This window comes from Babylonia areolata, chromosome 9, assembly GCF_041734735.1.
Source record: "Babylonia areolata isolate BAREFJ2019XMU chromosome 9, ASM4173473v1, whole genome shotgun sequence".
NCBI classification, from domain to species: Eukaryota; Metazoa; Mollusca; class Gastropoda; order Neogastropoda; family Buccinidae; genus Babylonia; species Babylonia areolata.
The window spans coordinates 3,748,044-3,768,239 of record NC_134884.1 but is presented as its reverse complement, the minus strand read 5'-3'; the positions used below and the strand labels follow the sequence as shown (position 1 = coordinate 3,768,239).

The 20,196-nt window shown below is 41.6% G+C and overlaps 1 protein-coding gene across 3 annotated transcripts in view; it reads left to right on the top strand.

Annotated features, from left to right (window-relative positions):
- LOC143286014 (protein NDRG3-like) overlaps positions 1-19,776 on the top strand; it is a 201,009-nt gene extending 181,233 nt beyond the window's left edge. For 2 of the 3 annotated variants that reach the window (XM_076593517.1, XM_076593515.1), the window contains 10 exons: positions 908-946; positions 3,452-3,514; positions 4,432-4,492; positions 7,149-7,235; positions 9,592-9,669; positions 11,180-11,280; positions 14,045-14,110; positions 15,093-15,192; positions 16,180-16,267; positions 17,700-19,776. In XM_076593517.1, coding sequence (XP_076449632.1) covers positions 908-946; positions 3,452-3,514; positions 4,432-4,492; positions 7,149-7,235; positions 9,592-9,669; positions 11,180-11,280; positions 14,045-14,110; positions 15,093-15,192; positions 16,180-16,267; positions 17,700-17,794 — 778 coding nt within the window. In that variant the 3' untranslated portion in view covers positions 17,795-19,776. The remainder of the gene's footprint in view (positions 1-907; positions 947-3,451; positions 3,515-4,431; positions 4,493-7,148; positions 7,236-9,591; positions 9,670-11,179; positions 11,281-14,044; positions 14,111-15,092; positions 15,193-16,179; positions 16,268-17,699) is intronic. The other variant, XM_076593516.1, reaches the window with a different exon arrangement.
- Positions 19,777-20,196: the final 420 nt, after the last annotated feature.

Here is a 20,196-nt window from a genome sequence, read left to right as displayed (position 1 = left end):
TCTTTTGTGCTTCTAATCTGTTTGTTGTCATCATGCTAGAAATGCATGACTATGCCTGTTAATGCTGATTCGTTTTTTTTCACTTATTTGTTGTTTTGCTAGGGTACTTTTCTTTTTTTCAATTTTTATTTATCAGTATGACCACCATCTTTTTTTTTTTTTTTTATCTTAGTTTAATTTAGTACATTTATCATGTATTTTCTGGTATTTGAAAAAAACTTGTTGGAATAGCAATATAAATATAGCTAAAATAAATGTTAATCCCAGGAAAAAATGATAATTTTATAAGAAATACTAACATAGATTGTAACACTCAAAACGTATGTGGTATGTTTTTCCTTTTTCTAGATTTAAAAATTTGTTATGGTTATTGTAGTTCTTGTTTTAGTTCCAGTATGTGCTTTTACAACAACTTTTATCAAAGGATGCCTATATAGCGTCATTGATGTCAGTGGCTTAAATCAATTCATTACGTATGTAATTTATGTATGATGTCCAAATATTGATACACATTACCAGATTAATAAACGAAAATCTAGAGATGAGGATTAAAAGGCAAAGATATGTCAAGTCTGCTAAAGGTAGATATGATTTCCATATAGTGTGATTATGGACTTTGTGACAAAGTTTTAGATTGATATGTTTTGAAATTGTACATGGCGGCTGCATACCCATGCATGTGTAATCTAGTTTATAGCATTGTGCAGGCATTCATGTTCTGTTTAGGAGTTACTTTTGAGCACAGATCATTTTGACGCTTTGACATCATTGTCACTTGCAGTAACAACTGAGAACTTTGTGTAACAAGCTAGGCTTGAGAGAAGAAGTGTGGCATGTTTGCCTGAGTTGTGTTGTTGGTAGTGTATGGGTCATGTGATGATTTCTCCCTATTCGTTGGCTTGAACAGACAGGATGTGCTGGGTAACCCGCAGTCCTTAGGTAGCAGGTATGTTCAGTATGCTTTAATTTTGAGTGTGTGTGTGTGTGTGTGTGTTTGCATGTGTGTACATGTGAGAGAAAGAGTGCATGTGTTTATGTGGAGGTATGTTCAGTATGCTTTAATTTTGAGTGTGTGTGTGTTTGCGTGTTTGCATGTGTGTACATGTGAGAGAAAGAGTGCATGTGTTTATGTGGAGGTATGTTCCCTGTGCTTTTATTTTGAGTGGGTGTATGTATGTGCGATGTGTGTGTGTGTGTTTGCATGTGAGAGAAAGAGTGCATGTGTGTATGTGGTGGTGGTGGTGTGTGTGTGTTTTGATGTCTGTGTCTGTGTGTCTTGTCAGGGATGGGGGGTGTCTGTGTGTTGGGGGTTTGGGGGGGTGGGAGGGGGGGGGGTGTCAGTGTGAATGCATGTTTGTGTATGTGTGTTCAGTTGTTTTGTTTTGTTTTTACTTCTGGTGAACATGGTTTTCTTCTACTCACAGTAATGATTTTTAGAGCAGATATAATGAGTTGAATAGCACTGCTTGACTCAACAGATACCCCAGATTGAATAAGACGGATTTCTAAGATACATACATAGAAGACATAGGTCAGTTAGTTGTTGTTTTTTATCTGATTAGAAAAGGTTTAATCTGATGATGGAAATTTTATATGGCCTAAGTTTTGTTAAAAACTGTAAAGAGTTCATTTTGAAACTACTCTTTGGAACTACTGAACATATTAAACCAAAAACTTCCCTTTCTCTATTTGTCTGTGTCTCCTTCACCTGTACTTCTGCCTCCTCCTTCCTCCGTGTGATGTACTTGCACATGTGTATGTGTGTGCCTGTGTCTGTCTGTGGGTGTGTGTATGTGTGTTTGTGCATGCAGGTGAGACAGAGAGAGAGAATGAGAATGTGCGTGCTGTCTTTGTTACCTTTCCCTTTCTTTTTACATTTGTCTCCAAGATGTGAACAAACCAGAAAAAGAAGGAGTCAGAACAGAGACAGAGAGGCTGCAGCTATCAGAAGATTGAAAGACCTGATAAGATAGTGAAGGAAGGAGGTGGCTAGAAAATCTCTATAGTTTTTTTCGTAAGTCAATGTCTTGTGAACATGTTGCATGTGTTTTGGAACGCCGCCTGGCTGTTGTTAACTGCATGGGCTTGCCCTGAACTTGAGCATGCGTTTGAGAGGAGATTTTTTCAGCTGAAAAGGCTTTTCTTTGTTGTTTTAATTCCTATCCTAAGAAAGGATAACTGTTGCTCAGTGTGGGTTTGCTTTTGCAATGAATAACGGTCTGTATTAACTTAGTCGGTGTATGAGTTTACTGAATGATCGAATACCTAACATTTAGTGGGCTAGTTGTCATTTTGTTATCATTGATAAGTAAAATAAAAAAATAAATAAATGTCTGCATGTTAGTTGCATGTTTGTTATCTTCAGTTTTACTTCCGTCAAAAAGTGTTTTAACCATAGTTGTAAAAAGTGCAAACAGTTCAGAAAGCTGTGATGAAATTAGTATTTATGAACACAAGAAAAAGTATTCAAAGCTCGTAGTATTGAGAAAGGTTTGATATACAGTAGGAAGAAGAACAAAAATAAAAGCAATATTAAAGACCTTATTCTCCATAAAACCTTTTTAATGCTGCTACTACATGATACTGAGAAAGGCTTAAACAACAACATTGATGAAACAGTAACAAAAACAGCACCAGCAAAACTACACTGGAAAAAATAAAAAGTTATCAACTTGCTTATGTTTTGCGTTTTATTCTTCCTGATGTCTTGAATTTATATGTTTATGTTTTTTGTTTTATTCTTTCTGATGTCTTGGATATAAATGTTTATGTTTTGTGTTTTATTCTTTCTGATGTCTTGAATTTATATGTTTATGTTTTTTGTTTTATTCTTTCTGATGTCTTGGATATAAATGTTTATGTTTTGTGTTTTATTCTTTCTGATGGATTTAAATGTTTATGTTTTGTGTTTTATTCTTTCTGATGTCTTGGAATTAAATACTTATGTTTTGTGTTTTATTCGGATTGGAATGCTTATGCTTTGTGTTTTATTGTTTCTGATGTCTTGGATTTAAATCCATATCAAAGACAGTTCTGCATTTATAGTTCATTATCGTTAACATGATTATTTGGGTAACTTTCATAGTTTCACCACCATATGAAATTGTCTCACAAGACCACGTGCATTTTGCTGAAAATGTCCGTTAAATATTTTCTCAGTAGGAAAAAAATCAGTTTCCTTTTACATTTCGATACACAGAATATTTTGATCTATTATTACCCATTGATATGTAGCTCTTGATTTCTAACATGTATACAAGGAAAAGTTCACATACTGTATTGATTCACATGGGTGCTGGGAACAGTTTGAATGTTTAATAGTTGTGCCTAAGAGCAGTTGCAGGAGTGTGTTTATTTTTTTATATATAAAAAAAAAATGTGGTGTTTGTTAAGCTTAGTGTTAGTGATGTGTTTTGAGCACTGTTCATTCCGTGTTGTGTTTCTGACACAGGTTTGTGTACCCCACAGTGGATCAGCTGGCAGAGGCTGTGCACACCATTGTGGAGCACTATGAGTAAGGGACAGCACTGTGGGCTGATTCACCACACACACACTCATACTCACACACACACACACACACACACACACACACACACACATGCATGCATGCATATATATTGTGGAGCACTATGAGTGAGAGACAGCACTGTATTCTGCTTCACACACACACACTTACACACACACACACACACACACAGACAACGACAGCGTATACACATACACACAGACAGATCAACAGACAAAGAATACAGTCAACAGAGGAGGAGAAAGCATGCAGTTTAACAGAAATAAATATTTTGAAGATCTCCTCTTCTTCTTCTGCGTTCATCTGTTCCAACTCTGATATTCATTCTAGATACACCAGTACAACACTACAAACTGGAGATATGAATAATGGCAGAAAAGACACAAAATATGCTCTCCACACACACACACGCACGCACACTCAAGTGCACACACACAGTAAACGCTGACCCATACACACACACTCTTCAGAAAGACTCCAGTGGAGGGGGCACAAGAGGAGTGTAGAGTGTAATGAATTGGTTTTTATATAGCACATGACTTTGTGTAATTAAACTCAGTGCGCTGAATATACTCCACTGACACAATTCATGCACTAACACCTCACATATGTGAACATCCAAGTCTTCAGTTTGCAAACGTAGCCACAGTTCTGTCATTAGAGGCTGGTGAAAATCATATTTTTTGAGTATAGCCTGTATCAGTAATTGCAAGCATAATTTGTATGACTTTTGTTTCTGTGTTCAAACTCTCTTAGAGTTTGTTGTATTGTTTTACATGTATGTATAAAGCATCAGTATTTTGTCAGTGTACAGTTTTATTTGTTTGTTGTTTTTTTTTGTTTTCATTTTGTTTGGGTTGACAGAGAATGCTTCATGATGTATTTTCTGTCACCTCTGTTGACAGTTTGAAGTCCATCATTGGGTTTGGCGTTGGTGCAGGGGCCAATATCCTGACTCGCTATGAGGTAAGGTCTGATGGTCAATGACAGTGACAGTGACGAAACAGACAGCCCATTTGATGCTAATTCAGTCCGTCTATCCAATCAGACAGCCTTTTTGAGCAGGTGACTATGACTGGCAGAGTACATGCAGAGAGCTTTGGAAGAGTGGGAGGTGAGGGAGAGGAGTGATGTAAAACGATAGGTCGAATGCCAGTCAGAAGGTGTGGAAGTGGATGTGGCAGTTGGACGTCAGTGAACTAGGAATGATTCAGCGCTTATAGCATTTAGAGGCGTTTGATTGGCTAAGAGCAGACCGGGCAAGAAGGGGCGTCTTTTCACTGTTAGCCGCGCAAAATTTGGCCAAGCAGAGCAAACCGATAGGCCTAGTTTGCATCAGTTTGACATGGTAAGTATATGTATCACCAAACATGGAGTATAATACATACTCCTCCTTTCAGTGCATACTGCAGGAAATAGACAGCCACCAATGCTTAATGATTTTCATGAAACGCAGGGTTGAAAGTGCACCGAACGTTAAACGTGCTTTTAGTTTTAACGCTTTTTGTCACTGAATCAGAATGTTGACTTGTTTGAAGAGGAGGCAAACCGGAATTTTATTCTGTCCAAGTGGAGCCTGGAGGGAGTGAGCGTCATCAAAGAATTTCACCCTCAAACTGTGGGAAGTTCTTAGCTGTCAAAAAGCTTTAGTGCTCAGTTTCTGAGAACATGATTGACTTTTTATGTTGACTGCAGCCACACTTGTCATGGTTGGGACAGTTATTCCCTTACATGTCTACACAAATTGTGATTTGTTTTCAAAATCTACAGCCTGTTTTAAATTCTTCTACAGGTATAATCTGACAATAGTCATACTATTTCCAGCTGTATTTTGTTTTTCTTTATGAATACCATTCTGTGGAGGTGGAATAGACTTTCTTATTCCACAAAAATTGTCTTCACTTTCAAATGCATGAACAGTTATCTACAATCAAAAGTAAATGGGGGAAAAAAACCTTGATTCAAAATCTGCGTTTCTTTACCTTCACAAAAATGTTTACTTTCTTTCTGTATCTACCATAGTTTTTGTACTACAGTATTTTAAAAAAAAATGATTTATTACCCCTGAATCCCCAAATTTCCCTGGTAAGAGGAGAGCACTGTTTTACAAAATTCTCTGGCACTGAACCGGTTAAGCATGAATGGTGTGTTCTGATGGGGGAAACAAAACAGGAGCTGGTTTATCAGACAGCATTATAATCAGAGTTGAATTTTTCAGGTCCTGCTTTTCTTTCTCCTCATTTGTATTTTGTATTTGTATTTCTTTTTTTATCACAGCAGATTTCTCTGTGTCAAATTCGGGCTGCTCTCCCCAGGGAGAGCGCGTCGCTATACTACAGCGCTACCCTTTTTTTTTTCTTTTTTTTGTTTTTGACTGTGTGCAGTTTTTTTATTTGTTTTTCCTATCGAAGTGGATTTTTTCTACAGAATTTGGCCAGGAACAACCCTTATGTTGCTGTGGGTTCTTTTACGTGCGCTAAGTGCATGCTGCACACAGGACCTTGGTTTATCGTCTCATCCGAATGACTAGTGTCCAGATCACCACTCAAGGTCTAGTGGAGGGGGAGAAAATATCGGCGGCTGAGCCGTCATTCGAACCAGCGCACTCAGATTATCTCGCTTCCTAGGCGGATGCGTTACCTCTAGGCCATTACTCCACATAGGTTAGGACAATGGCAGCAATATCAGGTATTGTCACCTTTTTGAGTATGGATAGTGTGTTTTGATGGGGACAGCAAAATAAGGTTGGTTTATCTTCTTCTTCTTCGCTCATGGGCTGCAACTCCCACGTTCACTCGCATGTATATGAGTGGGCTTTTACGTGTATGACCGTTTTTACCCCGCCATGTAGGCAACCATACTCCGTTTTTGGGGGGTAGGTTGGGTTATGAAATGGAGTCAGTCAGGCATTGGAACTTGTGATCCAGTGTTCATCACTGACCAGGGTTCGAGGCCCCGTTTCAGCATGGTGTGGGACGGGCGCAATAGCCGAGTGGTTAAAGCTTTGGACTGTCAATCTGAGGGTCCCGGGTTCGAATCACGGTGACGGCGCCTGGTGGGTAAAGGGTGGAGATTTTTACGATCTCAACATATGTGCAGACCTGCTAGTGCCTGAACCCCCTTCGTGTGTATATTCAAGCAGAAGATCAAATACGCATGTTAAAGATCCTGTAATCCATGTCAGCATTCGGTGGGTTATGGAAACAAGAACATACCCAGCATGCACACCCCCGAAAACGGAGTATGGCTGCCTACATGGCGGGGTAAAAACGGTCATACACGTAAAAGCCCACTCGTGTGCATACAAGTGAACGCAGAAGAAGAAGAAGAAGAAGAAGCATGGTGTGTCCTTGGGGAAAGGCACTGTTCTCCGATTTTCCTCTCTCCATCCAGGTGTGAATGGGTACCTGACTTTGGATGGGGGAGGTTGAAACAGCGGAAAGTGAGCACTGGGACCTAGCTTCACGAGCTGAGCCATAGACGTGGTGGATGCGAATCAACTGTCCTAATGGCCGTAAAAGGCTATGGGACGTTTATCCTTTGCCCTCTGATTTTAATGCTACTTGATCTTTTCAGGTGTTGCTTTTTTTCTTTCTTCTCACTGTGTTGGTGTTGGTTTCAGCTGGCTCACCATGACAGAGTGGACTCTCTGGTTCTGGTCAACCCTAGCGCCACCCAGGCTGGCTGGGTTGAGTGGGGATACCAGAAGGTAGGTGTCACAGTCAGTCTTGTCCCGTTGTACCACCAGAGTACAGAATACTTTGTTATCTCAACAAGAGAAATTCATTCATTGTGGTATAAAACACAAAAATTACAGTATTCCAACATGTATACATAAAAGACATGAAATGTTTAGATGTCAACCCAGGGCAGCCCATAATCACAGTAGACAACCACAATAACAGAAACCCTCAAAAGTCGCCGGAGAGGGTGCAGGAGGTGGTGGAGGTCTGGAGTCGACCGGAGGAAGCGAAGGAAGTGGAGGAGGCGGCGGGTTGGCGTTGTTGAGAGGGCCAGAAATAGAGGGCCCAGAGTGTCCGTGAATCGATTGCGATCATGCCTTGATTTTAGCCTGATCTCCCAATCGAACCATATAATTATGTGACCTGGTTCAAGACAAAATTTGACAAAAAACAAGAATGCCAGAGAATCGACAGACAGAAAATACGGAAAAAAAACTTAGCCGTATGAAGAGCACAGGAACAGGAATCATAATGGCTGCTGGAAAAAGCGGGACAAAGGGGAGGTTACCTACTTCCGGGAGGTTATCGGCCGTAGTTTCATTTTCTCCACATAGGCGGATAGTAGTTTACACAGGACAGGAATGTCAGACCCTTGCCAGAGTCGGCACTAGTTGGGTCACGGTAAGTATGTTATTTAAACGTAATTTTAGATAGAAAATTTCCTGTTAATCATATCACAGTCAGGAAATCAGCACAGTCATACAGTATAAAATCACATTTGAAGAACACTTAAAATAGCATACAAAAAGTAGACATAAGACATTTAATAACAAGATACAATTCAACAGTAGAACAGCAGAGGAGGCAACCACTGTCCCAGCTATCTGGGTTAGAAATTGATCATAGTGGAGAATGCCTTGCCCAAGTTGCATCCCCTACTCTCTCGGCCAAGACGCCTGTAGGACAGTCGGCATTGGGATGATCTTCCAAGGCTGCAATGTTAACTCTCTCCATACGAATGGCGAAAGAGACGACGTTAACAGCATTTCACCCCAATTACCATCATCAAAATATTGCAGTCGGAAGGCTCTTATACTGAAGAGATAAATGTTGACAAAGAAAACCACAATTCTGACGACGGAAGCTAAAGGTTGGGTCATTTAGACACCCACTGGACATCCAAGGGGTCTGTGTAGAGGAGAAGAGAGGACTGGCCATACTGAGTGAGTTAAGAGCTTGTGCAGTATTGCCTCTTAGTTTGAGTCACTGTCCTACACAGTAGACTAAGTTGTGAATGGTTTCCTATTGCAGTGGAGAAAACTTGGATCACACAGCTCTCACTTTGCTGTTGGAAAGTACATGATGCAAGAATACTTTATCAAGTGCGTGATGCAAGAATACTTTATCAACTGAAGAAGAGAGTTGACATTTCTGGGGGGGGGGGGGAAGGTGACATTAAGATTAAAAACAATAAATGAATAAAAAAAAAAATTAAAATCTAAACATCCACACATCTATTTCTACATTGACTTTATTAATTAAACAGCACAAAAGTTGTCTTTGTGTATGAAAATTAAATGATTAATGTTGTTACAAGATTTTTAAGATTTCTTATTGCGTAATCACTGAAGGAAACAAAGCAGCTTTCCTGATTAGTTAATGGTAAGTTACACAGGGTGATCAAAATGTTTCATAAATGTGGGGAATGCTTTATAAATCATTCGACATGTTCTTATTGGCAGTTCTTTTCAGTCCTTTCAAATCATCGAATGAAAGAGACCATGAAAACTGATGTGAAAAAATTGGTGAGGTTACACTGGAGAAATAAATTGTTTCTTAACTTTGTTGAATACTTTATGAATCCTATTCTTTTGGGCAGGTTTTTTTTTTTTTTTTTTTTTTTTTTTTTTTTAGGGGGGTTGGTCTTTTATTCATTTTTTTCTTGAATAGCTATTGCATTGCTATAATATTTGTATTTGTATTTCTTTTTATCACATCAGATTTCTCTGTGTGAAATTCGGGCTGCTCTCCCCAGGGAGAGCGCGTCGCTACACCACAGCGCCACCCATTTGTTTGTATTTTTTTTCCTGCGATTATTGTTTTTCCTATCAAAGTGGATTTTTCTACAGAATTTTGCCAGGAACAACCCTTTTGTTGCCGTGGGTTCTTTTACGTGCGCTAAGTGCATGCTGCACACGGGACCTCAGTTTATCGTCTCATCCGAATGACTAGCGTCCAGACCACCACTCAGGGTCTAGTGGAGGGGGAGAAAATATCGGCGGCTGAACCGTGATTCGAACCAGCGCACTCAGATTCTCTCGCTTCCAAGGCGGACGCGTTACCTCTAGGCCATCACTCCACACGTTTTTCTTTCCTGTGCAGATGAACTCGTGGTACTTGTTCGGTGGCCAGGTGACAAACTTCACAGAGGAGTACCTCCTGTGGCACTGGTTTGGAAAGGTGAGAGGCATGGGAACAGGGGCTCAGATCACACTATCATGACTGGCGTGGTATCAGAATTGGTTTAGGCCTTGGGACTCCTGATCAGGTGTTTTACCAGTAATCAAGGTTTGAGGCCCCGTTTTGGCCTGTTGTTTTGCCTTGGGATAGGCCGTTTACTCTGATTTCCCTCACTCTACCCAGGTATCAGTATCATTATCAGTAGCTCAAGGAGGCGTCACTGCGTTCGGACAAATCCATATACGCTACACCACATCTGCCAGGCAGATGCCTGACCAGCAGCGTAACCCAACGCGCTTAGTCAGGCCTTGAGAAAAAAAAAAAAATAATAAATAAATAAATTAAAATAAAATAAAATGGGTACCTGACTTCAGTCAGGGAAAGTAAAAAGAGCGGAAGGAGAGGATTGGGCCCTGCCCTCCAATGCTGAGCCCTAGACACAGTATGAATTCACTGCCCTGTGTTGGGCCCCAGACACAGTGGGTATGAATTCACTGCCTTGTGCTCAGCCCTAGACACAGTATGAATTCACTGCCCTGTGCTGAGCCCTAGACACAGTATGAATTCACTAGCCTGTGCTGAGCTCTAGACACAGTGGGTATGAATTCACTGCCCTGTGCTGAGCCCTAGACACAGTATGAATTCACTGGCCTGTGCTGGCCCTAGAAACAGTAGGTAGGAATTCACTGCCCTGTGCTGAGCCCTAGACACAGTGGGTATGAATTCACTGCCCTGCGCTGAGCCCTAGACACGGTAGGTATGAATTCACTGCCCTATGCTGAGCCCTAGACACAGTAGGTATGAATTCACTGCCCTGTGCTGAGCCCTAGACACAGTGGGTATGAATTCACTGCCCTGTGCTGAGCCCTAGACACAGTAGGTATGAATTCACTGCCCTGTGCTGAGCCCTAGACACAGTAGGTATGAATTCACTGCCCTGTGCTGAGCCCTAGACACAGTGGGTATGAATTCACTTCCTTGATGGCCGTTAAAGGCTATGTAGCCTTTAACCTTTTTTTTTTTTTTTTTAATTTACAATACAACACAATACAATATAAACGATACAACACAATACAATAACACAAGACAATACACACAATACAATATTAACCATACAATACACACAATACAGTCCTACACAGGACAGTGCAATGTAAACAATGCAGCACAGCACAATACAATATAAACAATACAGCACAACACAATACAATATAAACACAGTGCACATATGTGTGTGTGCAGAAAACAAGCTTGCAGAACAGTGACCTGATCACGGTGTGCAGTATAAACAGTAGAACACAATACAACACAACACAGCACAGTGCAATATAAACAGTACAATACAACGCAGTGCGCTATACATGTGTGCAGAAAACATGCTGGCAGAACAATGACCTGATCATGGTGTGCAGTATAAACAGTAGAACACAACACAGTACAATATAATACAACACAACACATCACAACACGATATTTACAATATATCACAGTGCATTATGTATGTGTGCAGAAAACACGCTGGCAGAACAATGACCTGACCACTGTGTACCAAGACTACATCAAGACCATCAATGCCCAGAACCTGGCTCTCTTCATCGAGTCCTACCTCAAGTAAGTCTTCTTCATAATGATAATATGAATTTAGATAACGCCTGTTAATAATAATAATAATAATAATGAATACTTATATAGCACACTATCCAGAAATCTGCTCTAGGTGCTTTACAAAAACGCTTTTGTTAACATAAAACGTTACATCTATGTTACATACACACACCAAAATGTGACTACACACACACACACACACACACATACACACACTGCATACATACATTTTAACATACATGTGTATCTAACAGCTACCCTAACGCATGCACACACATAGGCAGGCACAAACTTACATTAACACACGCACACACAATGCACATTCATATACATGCATGTAGGTCAGGTCAGGTCAGGTCTCTACCTGCCACAGGTACCATGTAACCCTGTGCTACCTGTCACATGCGGGCAGATGGAGCTCGACAGCCCGGGAAGGCAGTCCATCTAAGACAAGGAAAAGTCTGAAGTAAAACCCATGAAGTGCTAAGGAATGCAGGACAGTCTCGACATGCATTGACCCTGGGTCCATGGCCATGTCCTGACTTTCAGTAGCCGCGCCCCCGTGCCTCCGAGGAAGGTTTTTGAGCCAGAGGCTAGGACAAGGACAGTCTGATATAAAACCTACGACCTGAGGACCTCACTGTCACCGTCCCAGCTTGCTAGGCTATGGCAGATGAACCACGGGTGTAAAGGGTGGGGCCAGTACTGCGCACACTGCACTCCACCTAAAAATTCCATTGCGCAGGCTTGAAGGACACGTCCATGCTGCCCTCGTCGCCCATACAGAAGCGGCCCTGCAGCGTATAACGTCCTGCTTCGCAGAGGCTGCGCAGCTCTTCGGCCTAGAAGTCAGTCTGAAAAAGACGGAAGTTCTCCACCAGCCTGCCCCACAGGAAGAATTCCACGCTCCTCACATCAACATCGGTGAGACAGAGCTGAAGTCGGTCCACCAATTCAGCTACCTAGGCTGCACCATCTCGTCTGACGCCAAGATTGACAAGGAGATCGACAACAGACTTGCAAAGGCAAACAGCGCATTCGGCAGGCTGTACAAGAGAGTGTGGAACAACAAACACCTGAAGAAAGACACAAAGATCAGCGTGTACAGAGCTGTTGTACTGCCCACCCTGTTGTATGGTTCCGAAACCTGGGTCACCTACCGGCACCACATACGACTGCTTGATCGCTTCCACCAGCGCTGCCTTCGCACCATCCTCAGCATCCACTGGAGTGACTACATCACAAATGTCGAGGTCCTGGAGCAGGCAAAGACTATCAGCATCGAGGCAGTGCTGCTAAAGACCCAGCTACGTTGGGCAGGGCACGTGTCCAGGATGGAGGACCACCGCCTGCCCAAGATCGCGCTGTATGGCGAACTGTCCACTGGCCACCGTGACAGAGGAGCACCCAAGAAGAGATACAAAGACTCCTTGAAGAAAGCTCTCGGTGCCTGTCACATTGACCATCGCCAGTGGTCCGCAGTAGCCGCTGATCGAGAGACCTGGCGACGCACCATCCACCAAGCTGTCTCCTCCTTCGAAAACAACCGCAGGGCCAGCCTTGAGGACAAACGCAGAAGGAGGAAGAACCACGACGCTGCAGCCGCGAACCCAGACCAGACTTTCCCTTGCAACCGCTGCGGCCGACTCTGCTTTTCCCGCATTGGCCTTGTCAGCCATGAACGTGCCTGCATCAGACGTGGACAACGCCCTTCCTAGATCTTCGTCAGCGAAGCCAGGCCATGATGAATGACATGCATGTAGTTATGTACACATACATATGTATACACACATAGTCAAGCACAGCTAACGCAAAGGAAGTGGACCTGCCACAATTGAACTTATTGCTGAGGGAAAAGGTGAGTTTTGAGACGAGATTCAAAAGATGCGAGGGAATCAGAATGACGGAGGTTATCAGGGAGCTTGTTCCACGTCTTTGGCGATTGAAAAGAAAATGATCTGTGTCAGAAAAGGGCTGTAGATGTTCTGCAAAAATGGGTAAACACACACATATATGCACGCACACAAACAAGAAGTATGCAACAATAAGAATGGAATGGTGCAGCGATGTTCGACATTAGTTTAAAGAAGTGTGTTTTCAGGGAAGTCTCGAATGAAGTGGAAGAGGGAAAGTGTCTTGTCTGCAGAGGAAGTTGGTTCCAGGTAGTTAGACGCTGACCACAGTGCTTTGTTCCAACAGAGGGGACGTGAAGCACACACACACACATAGGAAGAATGGAGCTGACAGGATGGGATGTATATGTTGATGATATTTGAAAGATACATCGGGGGCAGTGCCAGAAATAACAGAAAAGCCAATTGATGCGAGATTCTAGCCGATTCTGTGTTGAACTGGTAGCTAGTGAAGAGACTGTGAGAGAGGTATGACATGTTCCTGTCAAGGTGACTCGCAGACCAACCTGGCAGCGCGGTTCCGGACCTTTTGGGGCTTTTCGGGAAGATACTTGGGTGAAGCATCCAGGAGACTGTGACAGTAGACAAGCCCAGACAAGTACACAGACAAACTCCCATACTGTGGAAAGGAAACATCACAGTAAAAGTCCCTCACACCATTGCATGTGACATATTTACAAACCCACTGTTGCATGCAATAGCTGAATATTTTAGAAATAAAATTTCTGTACTGCTGTAATAAAGCTCAGGACAGTATTGTATCATTTTATTGGTTTGTTTTGGGGTTTTTTTTTCCAAGAGAAAACGGGCAAAGATTTATGCATACATAATGTGCAAAAATTGTTGTTCCTTTTCAGACGCACCGACCTTGCTATCGTGAGGGAGATGGACCCCATGAGGAAAGTGTCTGCGCGTTCTGTGAGGTGAGTGAGAGATCCGTTTCCCTGAAAGGGGATTCCCCTTTGATGTGTAGGCAGTATGGCCTGTCCTACCACCGAATGTTAAGAGCAGTAGGTTTGCGAATAACCAACCGATGATCTGGTTACATTTTAGCAAAATTGTTGCTGAAACAATGTGGGAATGTATGCAAGCATGTTTGTGTGTATGCGTGCACATGTCGTCTTATTGATAGATAGAATTGACGTTGATGCTAAGATAGACAAAACACGTTGAAGTTGACACTGAGGTAGATAAAACATGTGGAAGTTGACGCTGAGGTAGATAAAACATGTGGAAGTTGACGCTGAGGTAGATAAAACAGGTTGAAGTTGACACTGAGGTGGATAAAACAGTTTGAAGTTGACGCTGGGGTAGATAAAACATGTGGAAGTTGACGCTGAGGTAGATAAAACAAGTTGAAGTTGACACTGAGGTAGATAAAACATGTGGAAGTTGACGCTGAGGTAGATAAAACATGTGGAAGTTGACGCTGAGGTGGATAAAACAGTTTGAAGTTGATGCTGAGGTAGATAAAACATGTGGAAGTTGACATTGAGGTGGATAAGACAGTTTGAAGTTGATGCTGAGGTAGATAAAACATGTGGAAGTTGACATTGAGGTGGATAAAACAGTTTGAAGTTGATGCTGAGGTAGATAAAACATGTGGAAGTTGACATTGAGGTGGATAAGACAGTTTGAAGTTGATGCTGAGGTAGATAAAACATGTGGAAGTTGACGCTGGGGTAGATAAAACATGTGGAAGTTGACGCTGAGGTAGATAAAACACGTGGAAGTTGACGCTGAGGTAGATAAAACACATTGAAGTTGACACTGAGGTAGATAAAACACATTGAAGATATATAAAACGCGTTGGAGTTGATGCTGAGGCAGGTAAAACACACTGAAGTTGAAGCTAAGGTAGATAAAACAGGTTGAAGTTGACACAGGTAGCTGGCTGTGTTGCAGATGTCGCACCTTGATCCTGGTGGGGGACGACTCCCCACACATTGACCAGGTGGTGGAGATGAACGGGCGCATGATGCCAGAGGAAACGGACTTCATTAAGGTACAGCAACATTACACTCGCTTTGTACACGCACCACATGCATGCATGCATGCATTCACAGACACACACATGCACACGTGTGCATGCGCACCCCTTCCCCCACCCACCCCCCCCCCACACACACACACACACCCTCCCCGCCCCTGTCCCCTGTGGCCCACCCCCAATTCCCAAAAGAATTTGCCGTCTATGTATCTTTTTTCTTTTCTTTTTTTTACTTATTTATTTGTTTTAGTTTTACTTCACTGAAACTGTTTTTTGGTTTTTTTTTTGTTTTTTTTTTGTTTTTTAATGTGATATTTGATTATTGTCACAATCTGAGGACTAGTGGTACATTTGGGTCAGTCTTATCAAAGGACTTGAAAACTAGAATCTGTGCACTGCAGAGGAATAACTGAAATATATTTGGTGTTTTACATTTGGGTGTGAGAATTCAGTGTGTTTTCTTGTGCTTTTTTGTTGTTGTTGTTGTTGTTGCTAATCTTGATTTTATTCTGAAGGTAGTCTTCTGGACTTGCTTTCACAAATGATCAACAAATAAGTTATCACACAGATAGACTTTTCAGTATCAGTGTTAACACCTGTGGGTGGGCGTTTATTGTGTGTGTATTCACACGTTTGTGTGTGTGTGTTTTGTGTACATGTGGGTGAGTGGTTATGTGTGTTTGTGTGTGTGCAGGGTATATTTTGTGCTTCTTTGATGAGATTGTTCATATTTGTAATTTGTAGTATTGTGTTGGGGTGGAAAGATGTTTTTTGAGGATTTTTTTTTCTTCTTCTGTTGTATTCTGTTATGCGCTTTTGTGTATGTACTTTCCCATGCGAGGCACTTGGCACCCGTTATGTGGGGAGTTTACACCATGTAAGTACTGTATATTATTATTTTCATCATTAACTAAAGATATTGAAGATGACAGTTTCTGTGTGTGTGTGTGTGTGAATTGATTCCCAGTGTTTCATTCAGTGTGTGTTTTTCCATGTTGACAGCTGGCCGACTGCGGGGGCATGCCACTGGAGGAACAGCCAGGCAAAGTGTGTGAAGCCTTCCGTCTCTTCCTGCAAGGCATGGGATACGGTCAGTGGACTGATACAGCTAAAACAGTCATCTCTAATACACATATTTGTGTGTGGGGGGTGGGGGGGCATGTTTGCATGTGTGTGTGTGTGTGTGTGTGCGAGCATGTGTGTGTCTGCTTGTGTGTGTGCGTGTGTGTGTGTGTGCAAGCATGTGTGCATGACAGAAGTCTGAGTGAACAACACCAGAAACAAACGATGAGCACCTAAAGGCAGCTCTCAGTTAGCTCTACCCAGGTAGACAGCATGCTGTTCAAATGATTCCGTTGCTGTCCATCCTGGTTTTCAGTGTGAATTTTGTAGAGAACTCAGAGAGAAAGTGTGTGTAGTTTTGGAGGAAGATACTGGCATTTTTTTTTATGGTTGCTTGTACAACCACATCTTTTATAATGGTACTGTCTCTTCAACAGAGAAGCACACACAGACTTTTGTGCTTGAACACACACTTCTACACCAAACATACACACCGACACATACCGTCCTAAAAATTACAAAGAGATGTGTTATGAATTGGATAACTGAGAAGAATAAAAAAATAAAAAAATAAATAAAGTGAATGCATGAAAGTATGTACACACACTAATGCACACACATAGCTCACATAAACACACTTTATTTTGCATGGAGATTTCATGAAGATTAGATGAACGTTTTTGGAAATGAATGTCTTCTGACCGTGAAATGTGAAAGTTTTATTTCAATTCTTTTTTAATTAGTGCAAGAATAAACTGCTGGAGAGTTCCATGATTACATGAATTATAAATCTGTACTGTTAAAGTTGATTGGCTCTTCGAATTTTCAAGCAACAGAGGCAATAGAGAGAGGCAGAACGTGTGAAACAACAGGCTTCTTTTTTTGATTTTTCAGTTTTTGTTGTGCATAGGATGGTACTTCATTGACCAGAGTTTGGTTGTAGCAATGGAGGCTATCAACTGAAGAAATGTTTGCTGCTTTTGTCTGTGTCAGTTGCTTTTGGCATTGCACGAATTTCGAGTAGAAGTTAGATGCACATGCACAAGGTCCAAGCTGGCCGCAGAACAGTCCAGCGGTCTATTAAGAAACAGGGTTTTTTTTAAGTCTGCACATTGGTTTCTTTTTTGTGTGTGGAAGTGCTGTGGTAGAGTTGATAAGGCGTTGGACTTTCTGATCCAGCGTTCACCAGTGATCAGGATTCGAGGCTTTGTTTCAGCACGATGCTCTATCTGTAGGAAAGACACTTTATTCTGATTTTCCTCACTCCATCCACGTATGAACGGGTATCTGACATAGGTTGTGGAAGGTCTAAACAGAGAGGGTTAGGCCCCGCCTTTCTGTGCCGAGCCCTAGACACAGTGAACATGAATTCGCTGCCCCCGATGGCTATAAAAGGCTGTGGAACAAAAATCAATTTTCAGCATTTTTTTTTTTTTTTTTTTTTTTTGACTTTTTCTCAGTTCCGTCACTGATCCAGAACAAGAGCACAGCTGGAGCCATCCACGCACAGCTGCAGATGGACATAGAGACGAGGGCCACTCCCATCGGCTGCTAGACGTCCCTTCCACCACCACCACCATCCCCCCACCTCCCCCTACAGCTCTGCACCCTTCAACTACAGTGGTCACCTCCATCTGCAGGGTGCGCTCAGACGCTTGGTTAGTGTTTCGTTGGTTAGTCAGGCCATGGTGTCGTGCAACTACATCCGTCATCGTCAAAACTGTAGGATAGTGACACCACTGTGGAAAAACTGTAGTGAGGAACATTTTTGGTGTTTTCGACCACTTTGAAACCATAGTTATAATGGATTAATGGGTTTTTTTTTTATTTGGTTGTTTTTTTGTTTTTGTTTTTGTTTTTTTATTTCGTTCATATGATGAATGGTAAGTTTGTTTATGAAAGGAAGAGTACGTGATGACTGTTTCTGCTGGCTGGTGACTCCATTGCAGCATATTCCAGTGTGTTTTATCAGACGTAAGTTGTTTTTCTTTTTTATTGGGGGATGGTAGGGGGTGTGTGTGGGGGGGGGGTGGGGGGGGGTTATAAGCATAATTGAAAGTTCCCCGTTATGCTCTTTTATGGAAGAAAACTTTTCATCTTTCTCATGAAGCAAAACCCACCTGAAAAAAAAGAAAAAGCACACCAAATTATGATCATGTATTTATGTTTTACGGTCATGGTTTTGTTCAATTTTTTTTTTAATGTTCAGTGGAGTTGCAATAAGATTGTTTACACTGGCTATGATAATACTGGTGCATATTGCTTTATGTTCATGTCAGTTTGTTCAGGGCTTATTTCTGGAGAGAGAAAAAAAAGGGGATAACTGAGAGACTTGTTAATTGAATGTTTGAGAGACGTTAGTAATTGTGTGGTAGGATCTCGGCTCTGTCTCAAATTTAGTGCCATTACGGGGAAGATAAGGAACAGACTTTGTGCTTCTGTATGTTTAAAATTCAGGGACTAAAAAAAAGAAAATCATTAGCTTGCTGTCACATACTGGAAGTTCTGAAGCTGAGTGTATTATTTAGATATTATTATCCCAGAAGAATATTATGTCAAGGAAGTTCTGAAGCAGTATGCATCCTTTGAAAGTTCTTTTCTTGGAAGAATACTATATCATTTTAGATATTCCTTTTCTTTTTGCTCCTGCTTTGAAAGTAAGTTTACGGTTGGAAATCAGTCAGACTGTGTGCAAATACAGAGCTTTTGGAGAGTCCTTTTACCACATTTGAGATTTGTAGGTGAAAGGCTACCAACACAGCCTCTGAGCTATTTTTTGAATATGATCGTATCACTCTGACAACTGATCTGACAGGAAACAGTACCAGCAGATTGGCCATGCCCATTGTCAGTAACTGTGGCCTGGACTTCTAGAAAAGAAGTGTACCGTAAAATTGATAAATAAATGAAGGACGGAGACAAGTGATTTGCTGGTTTCTTGAGATAAGTGCAGACTGGTACTGTGTCGTGTGAGTGTGTCAGTGAGGGAGAGATAATAGGAGCAGAAGCTGTGCTTTTGGTTTGCATCTTTTCACAAGTGTGGTATTTGTCTGGTGTGTGTTGCGTGTGGCTCAGTCATACTGAGGGCAGGCCTCAGCTGACATTGCTGTCCTTTTCTTTGCATTGCAGTCACATCTTTGGTGACATTGCTATCCTTTTCTTTGCATTGCAGTCACATCTTTGGTGACATTGCTGTCTTATTCTTTGCATTGCAGTCACATCTTTGGTGACATTGCTGTCCTTTTCTTTGCATTGCAGTCACATCTTTGGTGACATTGCTATCCTTTTCTTTGCATTGCAGTCATATCTTTGGTGACATTGCTGTCCTTTTCTTTGCATTGCAGTCACATCTTTGGTGACATTGCTATCCTTTTCTTTGCATTGCAGTCATATCTTTGGTGACATTGCTATCCTTTTCTTTGCATTGCAGTCATATCTTTGGTGACATTGCTATCTTTTTCTTTGCATCGCAGTCATATCTTTGGTGACATTGCTATCCTTTTCTTTGCATTGCAGTCATATCTTTGGTGACATTGCCATCTTATTCTTTGCATTGCAGTCATACCTTGGTGACATTGCCATCTTATTCTTTGCATTGCAGTCATACCTTGGTGATATTGCTGTCTTATTCTTTGCATTGTAGTCACACTGTTGTGACATTGCTATCCTTTTCTTTGCATTGCAGTCATACCTTGGTGACATTGCTGTCTTATTCTTTGCATTGCAGTCACATCTTTGGTGACATTGCTATCCTTTTCTTTGCATTGCAGTCACATCTTTGGTGACATTGCTATCTTTTTCTTTGCATTGCAGTCACATCTTTGGTGACATTGCTATCTTATTCTTTGCATTGCAGTCACATCTTTGGTGACATTGCTATCCTTTTCTTTGCATTGCAGTCACATCTTTGGTGACCTTGCTATCTTATTCTTTGCATTGCAGTCATACCTTGGTGAC